The 15,847-nt window shown below is 40.7% G+C and overlaps 1 protein-coding gene across 3 annotated transcripts in view; it reads right to left on the minus strand.

Annotated features, from left to right (window-relative positions):
- ZNF462 (zinc finger protein 462) overlaps positions 1 to 15,847 on the minus strand; it is a 94,516-nt gene that overhangs the window by 13,629 nt on the left and 65,040 nt on the right. For all 3 annotated transcript variants that reach the window (XM_033009240.2, XM_033009238.2, XM_033009239.2), the window contains 2 exons: positions 8,480 to 8,744; positions 3,887 to 4,023 (listed from right to left, as the gene is read on the minus strand). In XM_033009240.2, coding sequence (XP_032865131.1) covers positions 3,887 to 4,023; positions 8,480 to 8,744 — 402 coding nt within the window. The remainder of the gene's footprint in view (positions 1 to 3,886; positions 4,024 to 8,479; positions 8,745 to 15,847) is intronic.

The raw sequence follows: 15,847 nt of genomic DNA on the forward strand, positions 1-15,847 counted from the left end.
TTATCTGTGTCTAGATTTCTTCAAAGTTCAGCAGTGTCTAAACAAAGACTACTGTATATGCCTCACAAAAAGATGTCCTGAACTGTGGAACAATTTAGAAAGAGGTATAATTAAAAACAACCTAATAAACACCTAAAAAGCATCATCTTGGTTTAAAAAAATCCAATCCTTCCATTAGACTGAAATATTCAGGCCAATTGTAATGCAGATCAGAGATTAAACTGAAAGTCCATTAATGAACTAGGTATTTGCAGTACAGTAACTCAAAGCAGAAATATTTTTTTGATCAAGGCATAAAAGAGCCCATGTCTCTATCATTCCTTAGCAGTAAGGAAAAATCTTTACTCAGCAACACACCACAGCATACACCAGTTATGTCCTTCCCTTAAAAGTAAACCAAGTACAAACAAAACAGTCCTATTATCTAGACACATACCAATTATTTGGTCATGTTGGGTGTTTGAAAATAGGCATTTTTGCCTGCAAATCCAAGTTACAGTCACAGAATATGTACCATTTGCATTCCAGTAGTCAAAAGCAAGCACAGCACAAGGGTTCTACGTGTATCAATGAAGCTGTGTGCAAAAGGGATAATGCCAGAAACAACCATGTGCAAAGAATCATGATGAATGAAGCCTTTGGGGAGGTAGATGTATTTGAAAATTTGACCTTTTTATCTTAAAGTTACTATTCAAGAGAAATGGGTTTGATTTCTATTAAATGGAAGAACAAAATCACTTTTTGTACCAGGAAGAGACTAAAATGATTGCTAAAGGAAGAAAAAATAATGTCCCAAGGATTTTAAAGTAGACCCAATAATAATCTTGTTAAGTTGCATTCAGTACTGGAAAATACCAATGTGTTTCAAAATGTGTGATGGGAATGCTACTGGAAGGGGTAATGAAAACTAATTGCACTGTCCAGACCTAATTAAAGGCCAGCACCTCTGCTGGCCACAGAGCAAGATTTCACTGTCTCCTCTGTGTCTCCTCTCCCCAGTCTTGCCTGTCACGAAGACCACAAGAACCTGAGAGCCAAACCTCTTCACCTGCCTGTATAGCAGCCTCTAGCTGTGTCAGTCCCCTGGTACAGGCCACCTGCAATGAGTCTGTGCTCCCTTTGTACCTGCAGAAGGGATGGTGAACTGCTTTTACACTCATGAGTGTGGCAGGTACAACCGCCCAAAGAAAATGTGGTTCCCTGGCTGTTGAACCTTTCCTGTGCCCTTCTTCTTAGGGCTTTACGGCAGTTGGGGTCCTCAGCCCTGAGGTAGTTGGGGCTGGTACTGACCACAGGTCAGATTCCTCTTGGATATAAATGGAGTCTCCCGGGGGAGCCATTTTGAGCTAGTCCTGCCCGGAGCAGCATGCTGAGGGAAAGGACTCTCCCCTTGGGTTGGGACGCCACCCCGGGAAACTCCTTGAGGTTCCTTTTTTTTTTTGTGAGCAACTGAGTGTTTTGGGTTGTTGTTAAACACTAGGAGGTTGTGTGGTGATAGTTTTGTTCTCCTCTCATGGACATTTGAACCTGCTGTTTGTATGTTTGCAGAGTGCTAGTTAATTGTGTTGAAAAATAAATTTTATTTTGATTGTTATTTGCTTATTTGAGAGTTTCAGCAACAATGAGGAATAGGTGATACATGGAGGAGGGGCTCTTGGAAGCTTCCTGTTTGCCCTCATTCTTAATGGCAAACAAATTTCTTGCCGGGCATTCAGGCTTCTAGCTGATAATGCTTTAGCCCTGTAAAACTCAGCTTCTGTAGTGACACATTAGAGGCAAATATACTCTCTATTCAAGCACATGCTGTTTCACCAAGGATTATGGGTGCAGCAACTTGGAAGTAATGTAAGAGTCATGCATCTGTAAACATGTCTTTTTACACAGAAGGAACATTAACTAAGAATGGATCAAATCCTTCACTCTTGACTTTACACATTGCACCACTCCATCTACTTCAAAACTAATTTTTTTGGACCACAGCTGAGGGCTATGCCCTTGTTTTACCAATGCAAGGGCTATAAAAACGGAAGGCTATCTCAGACTACATTCACCATCTCTCAGACTCTTTCAGTGCATGTTAAATCTTGTCAAGATTGTCTGCTTCAGCTGCCACACAAACACAATGGTGGAAGTTTTTTTAGTTGGATATATGCACCAGAAAGAACTTTTAAGGAAGGACCCTATTTCCTTTATTATCTGGATGCTTGATGACAGAGAAAACCTTTATCCTTCCCTCAGTGGCCTCTGAGATTCTTTATCAGCTATAATCTCATTTGCATTAAAACTTCTTTTACTCTGTTTTACCTCTCCCAGTGCTCTAGTGGGTCCTTTGCTATTTGCTTTGTTTCAGCAGCACAAAGGCTTGAGGTTGGTTAGTGCAACTGAAGCAAGAGCTCAACAAAAGAACAGATCCACAGTGTCACTTACTCAGGAGGCAACTACCTCCTTGCAATTGGACAGAAACAGCTCTGTACAGACTGTACAGCTGCTTGAGCTCATGAAGTGCTTTTCCACTCCTGCAGCTGGACATTCCCAACATCAAGTCCATGCATGATGGAAAATACCCTAATTAAGCCCATACAGTTCTCCCTCAGCCTGTCTATCTGTATTTTAAAGGTCTGGCAGTGTCCACTGGAGCCCTGGCACAGCCACGAAACAGAGCACACCTCAGCAGCTCTTGGAACCGTCAGGTCCTCTGTTCGAGGGCTAACTAAACCCCCCTCTCCTCTAAAGTGAGCTAATTCTGGAGTATGCCCTGAAGCTGGGCAAAATCCTACCCAGCAACACCTTCAAAGACAGGAAATAAGAGCTAAAGCATCTGCCAAACTCTTACAACCAAATAAGGCAGCTTTGTAATGTGCTTTCTGAATCACCGACAGGTCCATTTTCCCAGATGTTCCCTCAGAATAGCCCTGTTAGAAGATAGAAAATTTTATGAACTCTGCCAACCTCACTGCTTTGGTATAAGGAGGACTTTAAACTACCAACATTGAAAAGTGGTATGTTACAAGGAATTATGATAGCGCTTGTCACACCAGGATCTCCTCCAGGAAAAAGATGGCATGCAAAATTTGTGTTTGCTCACCACCAATACCCTACTGTGAAACTCTGCCCAACCTGCAAGCAGGCAGAGTGCCATCCCAACACATGGGTTTGGATTTCGGCAGCCAACAGACCATCTACAAGCATCAAGTGTGATAGCTATGGGCAGGAATCCCAGCCCAGAGAGCCCAAACAGCTGTCTCTTCTGAGCTAGCAAGCCTGCAGTTAATGGAATATAGAAATCCCTAATCCCACTTTTAGCTGGTTTAAAAAAAAAAAAAAAAAAAAAAAAAAAAAAAGAAGGGAGAGGTGGAGATAGAAAGGAGTCTTAAAGAGAAAGAAAAATATTATAATTCTTGTTTTGATCCTAGGAACGCTGGATCATTCTCTCTCGTACAAGAGAAGAAATTAAAGCAAGTAATGAAGCGGTATTTTGGGGCCTCTACTTTTAGTTGTTATACCTTGCCACAGAGTTTATGATAATAAGGCCTTTAAGGTAACAAGGACATAAGCAGGAAACAACTCTGGCCTAGATCAGAGCTGCAAATCTGGGCAACTCTTGCTGAACAGGTGTTTGATGACTGTTAACCTCTCTAGAGGAAAAGCTTAGAAACAATTTTAAATCTTCCCATTTCAGGTCTAACACTGAATTCTACAGGAAATAAAGAAGATGCATCATTTAGAAATGAAACAAAAGATACTCAGTCATGATGACTTATTCAACATACTTGTCCTTATGTACAGAAGGTAAGATTTAATGAAACCAGGCTGAAAGAACAATGCAACAAGGGCATTATCCAGCATTCCCCTCATCCGATATAGACACACACAGGGACATTGTTACCTCTGTGCAGAACTATATGGTCAATCATGTTGCGTTTGTATTTGGTGTGATACAGGCAAAGAGGACAGCGAAGGTCTTTGGGTCCTTCCTCAGGAACTGCCGAATGCCCAGCTTCCACGTGCATAGTAAAAGCAGATCTGTGAAACAGTATGGAGAGATGGAAACAGTCAGAAGAGGTGTGCAGGGAACGATGAAGTGTCACAGCTCTATAACGGACGTGTCGTGTAAAATGCTACAGATACCACTCAGCCTTGTCTTCACAGTACCACATGGCATTTCACTGAGGCTACTCATGTGAGTAACACGTGAGCAGAGGTATTTGCAGACTTCTGTCCTCAGGTAACAAACACTCATTCTGACAGGATATTCTTTTTCACGGGTTGCTCTACAGTCACACTGCTATAGTTAAGAAAGACAGCAAAGAAATTCCCATCTTTCATCTTCACTATTTGTCTTCAGGCTGAAATATTCAGTGTACTCTCTGGCAACAATTAGATTTTTAGCAAGTTGAACAAAATCTATCACCTGTTCTAGACTTGCAGAGGAGAGGATAGACCTATTCTGGAGGCAGATAACATCCTTAATCACCTCTGTCTTTGTATGACAAGCCCCAAACCAGCTAAAATGTTTAGACTGATACAAAACACACTTGTGTTCACAGTGAATTTGGCACTGAGTAGTTAAGTTTTAAAGCATCAGCTATAAGGATCCGAAAACCCAAGACTAAGAATACTCGACTTATTAATGTGGAGGTATCAGTGAATACTCCACAGTACTTTTGAACAAAAAAATTCATGCTGGCATTACACTGGCTGCATACTTAAAATTTGCAAGAGACACGCATACAGAGGAAATTATCTGTACACCTATCTAACCATAAGCTCAACTACTGAAATGAGAGGAATCTGTAAACTTCGGGCATTGGGTCATTGTTTCCTAAAGCAGTGATAAAGCTTGCAAAAGCTAAGGAGCTTGCTACATTGAAGAAGAGTTAGAAGTGTCTTTGAAGTTCTTCAAGACTGTTAGTTTGAACACAAAGCAACTTACTAACACAACTGGCTTTGAGCTCAATCCAGCGATCACTGAATTCTACAGGTGTATTTCTATCAACTTCAGTGAATGCTTTCAGACATTTAAGTTACTATGGTGAATTGAAGAGGGGATTGGTATGGGATTTTTTTGTCCCCTCCCCCTCCTCTGTTTAAAGAAAGAAAACATGCTGTGCTTCTAGAAGCAGCAAGGCTTAATTCCTGAATGTCTGGCACACCACATGAAAGAACATTACTCCCTTGTACAATTATGAAAGTGTTTAAATGCTGCCTGATTTAAGATTATTTCATTTCATCCAGGTAGAAGAAAATGGCACTCGCAAGATACAAGCAGACTGAATGGACCTCCACGTTGAACACACCTTGAATGGCAACTGCTGGTAATCTGTACAATCAGGAAATAAAGCACAAGCAGCAAATTTGACCATAGAGGCTAGACACATATAACTAGAGGTTGCTCTTGTGTGGAGTCTCTCAGGTTTGTGCTCAATATTTTCTTCAACAGAACTCTTCCCCTTCATCCAGTCATACTGCTTACTCTCACCAGTCTCCTAAGAACTTAACAAGTTTGAGACCTCAAATGTCAGCTGAGGGTGTTATGCTCGAGGGTCCAGCATACTAGGTGGAAATGATGAACAGCACAGGTGCACAGGCCTTTCTTTTCCTTATGGAACAGCAGCTAAAAACACACACAAACACACACAGCACCGAGTTTTTAAATTTTGCACATCTAATTGAAATTTCTGAAATGTCTCTATATGCTATCAGATATCCTAGAGAATGCTTTGCATTCCAGCTAGATAGATGGTGGAAGAAATACAATTACATGAGAGGTTTCTTCAGAAATGTGATATAAATTTTCCTGTCTTCCTCAGACACTTACTTGTCCCATGATTCATGGTGGTTGCACCAGGAATTTACCTTATTTTTTGTAGAGTAAATTTTCACACTTCATGATAAAGACAGCCCTCTAATTGCCTATGCTGAGGAAAAAGCACTACCTATACCATTTTCTCCAGCAAGTAAGTTGGTGCCCCACTGGACCGTTGCTCACCAAGAGAGAATGACTTGTGGGTGATGTGATGGTTCAAGGCTGTCTTGGGCACAGGGAATCACAAAATGATAGAGTTTTTGATTCTTGGAGAAGTAAGGAGGAGGGTCAGCAGATCTGCTACCTTTGGTGTCTGGAAATCAGACTTTGGCCTGCTTAGGAGGCTGGCTGACAGAGCCCCTTGGGAGGCTGTCCTGAAAGACTGGACATTCTTCAAGAAGGAAATCTTAAAGGCACAAGAGCAGGCTGTCCCCATGTGCCAAAAGATGAGCTGGTGGGGAAAACTGGCCTGGCTGAACTCAGCTTTGGCTGGGACTCAGGGAAAAAAAGAGCGTTTATGACCTTCAGAAAAAGGGGCAGGCCACTCAGGACGACTGCAAAGGTGTCGTGAAGTTATGCAGTAAGAAAAGTAGAAGGTCCAAAGCCCAAGTAGAACTTAATCTGGCTACTGCTGTAAAAGACAATAAAGAAATGTTTCTGTAAATTCATTAGCAACAACAGGTGAGATAAGGAGAATCTCCATTCTTTTTTGGATGTGCTAGAAAACACAGTGATAAAGGATCTGGGGTACTTAATGCCTTTTTTGCCTGTCTTTAATAGTAAAACCAGTTGTTCTCTGGGTACCCAGCCTGCTGATCTGGAAGACAGGGACAGGCAGCAGAATGAAGCCCCCATAATCCAAGGGGAAATGGTTAGAGACCTGCTACACCACTTGCATGCACACAAGTCAGTGAGGCCAGGTACTGTTCATCCAAGGGTACTGAGGGAGCTGGCGGAGTGCTCACCAAGCCACTTGCCATTTCTTATCAGCAGTTCTGGCTAACGAAGGAGGTCTCAGTTTGACTGGAGGATAGCAAATGTGATGCTCATCTGTAAGATGGGCTGGAAGGGGGATCTGAGGAACTACAGGCCTGTCAGCTTGACCTCAGTACCAGGGAAGGTTATGGGGCAGCTCATCTTGAGTGCCATCACACGGCATGTACAGAATCACCATGTGATCAGGCCCAGTCAGCATGGGTTTATGAAAGGCAGGTCCTGCTTGACTAACCTGATCTCCTTCTGTGAAAAGGTGACCTGCTTAGTGGATGAGGGAAAGGCTGTGGATGTTGTGTACCTGAACTTCAGTAAAGCCTTCGACACTCCCACAGCATTCTCCTGGAGAAACTGGCTGCTCATGGCTTGGATGAGTGCACTCTTCACTGGGTAAACAATAGGCTGGATAGCCAGGCCCAAAGAGTTGTGATGAATGGAGTTAAATCTGTTGGCGGCTGGTCACAAGTGGTGTTCCCCTGGGCTCTGTATTTGGCCCAGCTCTGTTTAACATCTTTATTGGTGATCTGGATGAGGGAATCAAGTGCACCCTTGGTAAGTTTGAGGACAACACCAAATTGAGTGGGAGTGCTGATCTGTGTGAGGGTAGGAAGGCTCTACAGAGAGATCTGGACAGGCTGAATTGATGGGCCAAGGTCAACTGTATGACGTTCAGCAAGGCCAAGTGCTGGGTCCTGCACTTGGGTCACAACAACCCCATGCAACACTGCAGGCTTGGGGAACAATGGCTGAAAAGCTGTCTGGTGGAAAAGGACCTGGGGGTGTTGGCTGACAGATGGCTGAATATGAGCTGGAAGTGGGCCCAGGTGGCCAAGAAGGCCAATAGCATCCTGACTTGTATCAGAAATAGTGTGGCCAGCAGTACTAGGGAAGTAACTGTGTCCCTATACTCGGCTCTGTGTTCAGTTTTGGGCCCCTCACTACAAGACATACATTGAGGTGCTGAAGCACATCCAAAGAAGGCAACAAAGCTGGTGAATGGTCTAGAGCACAAGCCTTATGAGGAGCAGCTGAGGAACCTAGGCTTGTTTAGCCTGGAGAAAAATGAGGCCCATGAGAGACCTTATCATCTTCTACAACTACCTGAAAGAAGGTTGTAGATAAGTTGGTGTCAGTCTCCCAAGTACCAAGGGATAGGACAAGAGGAAACGGCCTCAAGTTGCACCAGGAGAGGTTTAGATTGGATATTAGGAAAAATTTCTTCACCAAAAGGTTGTCATACACTGGAACAGGCTGCCCAGGGAAGTGATGGAGTCACCATCCCTGGAGGTACTTAAAAGACATGTAGATGTGACACTTAGGGACATGGTTTAGTGGTGGACTTGACAAGTGTTAGGTATTAACCTAACTTGGTTAGACTGGGTTGGACTTGATGATCTTAAAGGTCTTTTCCAACCTAAACAACTCTGTGATTCTAAAACCTACTGCAAGGACTTACTGTGCTTTCGTCTGCAGCAGATGGCAGTGGCTGTTGTAGGAGAGAGGAAAATGGATTACATGGATGCTGCTGTGATCTGGCATGGCATTTCTTATGTTCTTCTCCCTGGTCAGCAGTGGCCATGTTTCTCTTAGCTACAGCCAGCTCTCAAAGATCTCAGAAGTCTTTTCAAATGCTAAAAAAACCCTTATGGCTTCAGTTCACCTGTTTTGCACAGTACTTACTTAAAGCCTGTATAAAAGGAACAATCTTTGCACTTGAAGAGTTTTTTCCCTCCATGCTTGTCACGGTAGTGACGCCGAATGCTCTGTATGTAACCCGAGGAGAATTCACAAAATTCACAGTTAAGGATGGCTTCTGTTTTTTCCATTCCTGCAGCACTGCCGGAAAGTGGGATCGGGCTGATGTTGTTATTGTTCCTGGCCAAAGCTGCAGACTGGTAGTGGTTCAACTGCTGCTGAACATCAGGAGGTTCAGAGTATGAAGAGTCTGTAGAGAAACAGAGGGAAGTTGTTATTCCAGGTGCATCGAGAAATCTAAAAACGTTTGAGGCTTGCTCCAGCACCTGTTGGCTTTCAGAGGGGGTTGACCTAGATGTTGGTTATGAAGTCTGCCGACAGCATTCTGAAGGGATTAAGAGGTATAAGCACTTCTTAATCTAATCTATTGTGTATTCTACAATTTAAAAGGTGACCAGTATAAATTATGCTTTTTAGATCTGATTTGAGGAGGAAAGAAATGACAAATTTAAATTAAAAGTTGCCTAAAAAGAAATCTGGTTTTAAGACACTTTTAATTTGCGAAGGTAAAGAACATTAATCATACTGTCAATTGTTTACATGTCTGGTGCATAAATCAGACCAGACCTTCTCAAATGTCATGACAATTTACAGCAGATGAAGATCTGGCACAGGTTACATGTAAATAAATAGCCTATCTAAAAGGAAATTAAAAAAAAAAAAAAAAAAAAAAGGAAAAATAAATGGATATTCTTTCCTACTCATTCATGAAATTATTTAAGAACCCCCCATCAAAGTTAACTTCAGTGAAATGGTATAATTTTACTTTGTCACATTTGAAGCAGTTTTCACAGAAGATAAATTCAAGTTCTTTTAGCTGATGATGTATGAAATTAAGTCATCATTGGAAAAAAAGATATTTAATCATAAATTCCAGTAAAGCAAACTTCTAAACCACATCTTCTTAGAAGCTGCTAAGTTTTGCTATACTGAGACAGAGATCACTATATAGATATGTCTGATATGTCTGAATAGATGAATCTCTTCTATAACCAAGCAGAATTGTGTCACAACATTTTAATGTCATGTGAAAAAACACAATTCAGATATATCTCAGTACCGAAACTAGAAGCTGTAACACTTTAGTTGGACCCAAAAAAATGGAGCAGGGGAGAGTGATGCTGAACCTTTCCCAACACACTGCTTGAATGTGGAGGTTAGGAATTCATCTGGCTTTGTCCTATATAACCCACAGCTGCCCATGAATGGCACAAATGAAAGCAGACAAATAAAGCACATATGAATTTCAGTGTAACTTTCCTGAAAAGAAGACAAAAAGCTCTTTTCTTAAGCTTTCTGGAAGAAGGGGGAGAAAGGGGGAAAAGCAAGGGGAAAGGAGGGGATAAGTTGGGATACAAACTGTACCAGCCAGCTCCTGCTTTGATGGGTACTTAATTTTCCAAAGCTTAATTCCCTGAGGCTAGATATGTATGAATTCGCTAATAGACACACTTGCGGGAACTTAACACCATCCATTCTAACCAATTAGTACAGAGAAACAAAAGGCAAACAGGCCTATACAGCACTCAGTGTGGGGACTTCTTCACCTGTCTTCAGAGAAGTAAAATGATTGCTTTCTTTTCTCACTACCACAGTAGGGGGTTGTATATGCCCGAGAAATGAAAAGCAAACTAACAACAAAAAACCCCAAACACACGAACAAAACACAAGCAGGAAGTTAATGGCTTCGGGCTCCCCTGGCTTCATCACCAGGTGTATGGCAAAGACATGAAAGATTCTGGTAAAATAAATGAAGTAATTTTTGTTTTTCATATCCAAGCCTCACGAACTGAGGCTGGATTACAATGCAGCATTCATCATCTATTGTTTTCACCTCTCCCACAGCAGGTCTGCTCACCGTGAGGGCTCACAGTGAGCTCCATCTATTCAAATGTCAAGGCTTTCTTCTCCTTGTGTTTGGAACAGGCTCCCCACTTCTGTTACTTCGGCACCGGACAGGCCTGAGCAGCTGCAAACCTCTGCAGAAGTCTCTTCTCCTCTAAGGCAGCAACCGTGTGCTCACCCTCTTTTGGAACAGGACCGTGAGGCCAAAAAAAATGCATCGTTCAGAGCAGATTTGCATATATGCAGCCTGGTGTCTGGGCTATGGGGTTCCATGCTTTTAAAATCTTGAAACACAGACAGATTCCTGACAAGGACATGACAGCCTAAGAAAAGTCCATGGCACTGGAAACAGTTCTTTTTGTATGTGTAACAGTCAAATTACTTGTAGGATACTGATCAGAGTCTAGTTTGTAGCTTACTGTTCTCTTCCTCAGGAGGAAGAGATCAAGAATTTCCATCACATCATCGGTTCCTAGCCAAAGCCTCAGTGATATCCATTGATAAAAAAGTTGCAGGTTTAAAAGTTACTATTTTCAGAACAAGTAAGTTTGTTGTTGTTTGGAAGATCTACTATACTTCAGATATCTTTACTTCCCCCATCATCTAGTACCTATTATTCTTCCAGCTTTCAAACTTGCAGTCAGATATTTCTGTGGAATGTGGTATGTGAAAACCGCAAAGGTAGATAGTTACATTTATTCCCACAGTAAAAAAGTACAAAGTGGCTTGTCATCAGGAATCGCCAAAAGCAAATTCTACCTTCAGTATTTAAGTTCTTACTTACTTTCAACCAGGATTCATGCTGGCCATCTTACTATTTTTAGTGTATTGTTCCATAACAATTAAGATGTTATGATATTTACAGAAAAAAAGTAATCTGAAAAGCTTATACAGAGAATCTTACACTTAAACAACAGTAGCATGTATGTCCCTGATTCTGCCTGTATATTCTTCCCCTTTTCCCTTGCCAAATGTTTTCATTATTTTGCAGTCCTTCTAGAGTGCAAGACTTAGCACTTCCTGAAGAACACCCAGGATTAACACATGTATAGGGCTTCTGTTGGTTTCTGAGAACCAGCTTGCCAGACAGCTACCCTAACATGCATGTGCAATCCAATTCCACCAGGAGACAGAGTCCAAAGCAGATGAAAGGCATGGGAGGTTTTCCACCAACTTCAGTGAACCATCCTTTATGCCCACTCCAAAACCAGTGAAGGCAGTGGAAAAATAACTAACTTGAGTTTGCTTCCAGACATGCGTTTCAGCACACAGCACATAAGGAACTCCAGCAAATGAGAAACAGATGATGGGGTTGATGTTTTGGATTTTTTGTTTATTTTTCAAAAGCAGTACCTGAGAGGAGGACTAGGGAGGACAATGCATAGCCAAGGAGCAACAGGACTGCCTTAACTCAGCAGAGCACTTCTACACAGGCACCTCCTCTCTTCCTGCTGGAACAGCGGGCTGATATTCCAAACAGCTCTGCATGTGCTCAAATAGTGGGCTGACTTAAGATGTTGACCAAGTGAATACACAAGCCTTGAGCTGCTGTGCACCAAACTGCTGGACACCTTTTGTCAGTGTTGCTGGCAACAACAGGTTGCCTGGATGTAAGGGGAAAATGAAGGAAGAAGAAAGCAGAGCTTTTCCCTCAGAACTGACCATCAATTGAGTCATGGCTGTACACAATGTAAATTCCACCTCAGTCTTTCCTGTATCTAAGCACAAAGGCTTGGAAGCACTGCAGGAAAGTGTTAAGAACCTCGGCTTGGAGCAGAAGAGGGTCTAGCCATCCATGTCTGAAAAAAGTAAAATGGCCTTAGAGGCCTACATCAAAGTCAGAAAGCAGGAGAAAGACATTAAATAAGAAAAGGGAAGAGTTAAAAATATTTTTATTAAGAGAAGACATGAAGGAGAAGAAAATTAAGAAAATTGAAACATCAGGAAGTACTGATTATACGGTAAAGAAAAAAAAGGCATTTTGTTCTTAAAACAGAGTAAAGACAGCACAAGAAAATAATGCATGTTCATATATGCAATGCAATTGAGAGAAAACAGAATCCTTATCCCTGACCAATTTAAAACAATCAACTAACCAAAAAAACCCATACCAAAACCACTCAGATCCATTTTTAAAAATAATCTTATCCAAAATGAATGGAAGGACTTCACCATGCAACTCCAAAAGCAAGGTAACAGCATGGGATGATTTGACGTAAAAGGAAGGACACCTACAGATATGCCAAGAAGCAAAAATTAACAGTAATTGATGTAGTCAAAAATGAAAGAATAACAGAAATGCTGCAAATCTCAATTTTGAGATTTCACACATCACATCTACCTACAGACTACCTGCACAGAAGAATAACAAGGCTAGGAAGCAGGGTAATCCCTGCCAGCACCTACGGATCTAAAAGACTGCAGAATCTACCAATATACAATAGCATCCTCATATCCAAATGTGGAAATGACTAGCTGAAAGGAAAGCAGTAGAAATGACTGTCCACATGGTGAGTCATCAACACAGCCATATCTAAATCACTACTGCGTGATGGTAATAATACATAAGTAAGTCTTCTAATGTCTCTGCATGGGGTGAAAAGAGACAGCATTTCCAGAGTGCCTAAAACACTTAAATGCCTGGTAAGTGATGTTGCCACTCTGAAAATGCTATTCAGAGGACAGACACAAAGACCGACACAGTGAGTCTGTCAACAATATTGGAAGTTACTAATTCATCCAAAGGGGTATTCACTACAGTGCAATGCAATGCAATGGTGAAAATGTAACCTGATACACACCTGCATGCCCTGGGATCATACACTAGGGAAAAATATACAATGAAAACCCACCACAGAAGCAAAATGAATACCCAAGTTTTCATGGGTCCTTGGCAGCATGTAACATTTCAGATACCTAAAAGAAGAAAAACTCAGGATCCTTTCAGAAGAAAAAAAAATAACAAAATATTCTAATCCATATATATAAATTTACTCAGAAATGAAATTATTTTTTAGTTATTTGTAGGTATTTTGAGAGCTATCTATGAACACATATGCAATAGCAAAACACACTAACAAAAGATACCTAAACCAAACAACAGAACAGAAATACACCTGGACATGTCTAAGTAAGAGAGACACTGAGCAGCAGTTAAGAAACCAGAGAAAAAAGTACCTATCAAAGGAAAGAAAACAAACCATTGTTTCATCCTTTTAGGGTGAACAGAACTAGATATATCTAATACAGGTACCTGCATGCATGCACAACAAGGGATAGGGATGGTGGGAGAAACACCGTTCAGGAAAAGTAACTCTGAGTACACTGGAAAGTGAGCTTATTGCATTTGCAAACTACTAATAATTGAATAGCTAAATGATCAGGAGACAGGGGAAGATAAAAATTAAGACAACATGCTTTCCTGGTACATCCACACAGAAACATCAACCAAAGCCAAAAGAGATCAGCATTTATATGACAAATGAAACTAGGGAAGTGGATTTTGCCTCCTGAGATAAGAAAAAAGAAAACCAAAGACAATGTACCAATAACAAAAAAATCTTTAAAAACACTTTGTGGGGAGAAAGGAATGTAGTAACAATACAGGCCTAGGACACTATGCATCTGCGAGAAAAAGTCCAAGACAGACTAAAAGGAAAATATTTCGAATGCTCTTTTATTTTCTATGAATTAATTCACATAACAGGAAGATTTCTATGCAGAATGACAGAAAAATTCCAAGGAATTAGGAAAAAAGCAGAAAATTGTTTCCTCTGGATAGAAACGTATTTCTGAAACCAAATCAAGATGCAATATTATACCAAAAAATATCAACACACACAAAATATACGGCCAAAAGCATGGAGGATTGAACTAATAATGATTATTGTTTTAAATGACATAAAATAAGTCTAAGAGTAGAATTTATTAGATTTAGAAACATAATCCCTTCCAAAATTCAACAGAACATAAAATTACTAGCTCACTGAGTGGTAGGATAGCATATAGTCATGAATGGCAACAGCTTGAAAAGTGGGAAGGTGGCAAAGCAGGGTGTCATACAAAGATTTTCAAGACTACACACATTTGTTCACTTTATGCCTTGCAGCACTGACCTGGAACCAAGAATATGTGGGAGGGTGAAATGTTCTGGCAATAAATTAAGCTGAGGGGAGGGGAAGATAGAAGAGACAAAGATTCACAGGGATGCAACAGAACATTCATGAAGATGCTAAGGCAAACATACAGTACAAGGAAGTTTTATTTATTGCATGTTTAAAAACAGAATATAAACCTACTACTCTACCTAAATTCTGATTTCTACTAAAGAACCTTTACATTGCTAGGATACTGTGAACAAGAAGCAACAGAAACAAAACTTGGTGTCCTTGTTCGCCCACTCCAAAATGGAAAAGAGTAACCACAGAGGAAAGAAAATAAAGCCCTGTAATAAAATTGACATTTAAAATATGTACACACACAGAAAAATAATAATAATAATTAAAAAAAAAAAGCAAAACAACAAAAAATCAAAACCACCACCAAACACCTTGTTGGAGGAATTTATTTCAGCATTATCTGCACAGGCCACTTTTTGGAACATTTTAGACCAGCTTTTGTGAGAAAGATATTACATATATGTCTAAGGCTCAGAAAAGGGAAACCGGAAAGATATATGGTCTACGCAATCTTGTTTATTCAAAAAAGGTGAGAAACTGTATTGATGTTTCTTTATAACTCTGGATTCCCTTTTGACTTACCTGAATGGAACAGAGACAGGATATATCCTATGTACAGTCTTGTGCTAGAACTAAAATAATTTCAAAGGGACACGGATTTCATCAAAGAACAAGAAAATAATAAATAGTTTTATCATCTGAATTCCTTTACACAGAGTCTCATACTGCTGCCCACTGAAAAATCTTAGAGTTTCATAGTTCAGATGAAGGAGAGAGTGGCTATGATACTCTGTATAAGATGATGCAAAGGAAAACAGTAGGAATTGTACAAGTCTTAGGAAGGACTAACATAATTGATGAAGTTATACCATGTTATTTCCATCAGAAGAGAAGGATCAGTCCAAGGTCTTCCCATGATCTCCTGTTTTTAAGTATCCAACACTACCAGGAATTGCTATTAGCATTAGCTTTCAAGACAGATAAAACTTGGTCTTGAACACTGCCTGAATCCCTGCCCTGCTCTGCTAATGCCGTGATTTGCAAGGATCAGTTTTAGGGGTCAGGAAACACTTCATCATACAGCTATTTAATTTCTAGTTACCTCTTCTTTTCATCTGTCCTCCACACAACAAAATTTCTTTCCTGGCTTTGATTCAATTTAACTTCCCTGCAGTTTTTTAGGTGACTTGGCCATATACTAATCACATTTAGGCTGCACACAACCCTCTCATTATAAACTAGGCTCTTTCAGTAGCTGCTCTACCACTTG

This window comes from Tyto alba, unplaced genomic scaffold (assembly GCF_018691265.1).
Source record: "Tyto alba isolate M040663 unplaced genomic scaffold, T.alba_DEE_v4.0 Super-Scaffold_13, whole genome shotgun sequence".
In the NCBI taxonomy this organism is placed as follows: Eukaryota; Metazoa; Chordata; class Aves; order Strigiformes; family Tytonidae; genus Tyto; species Tyto alba.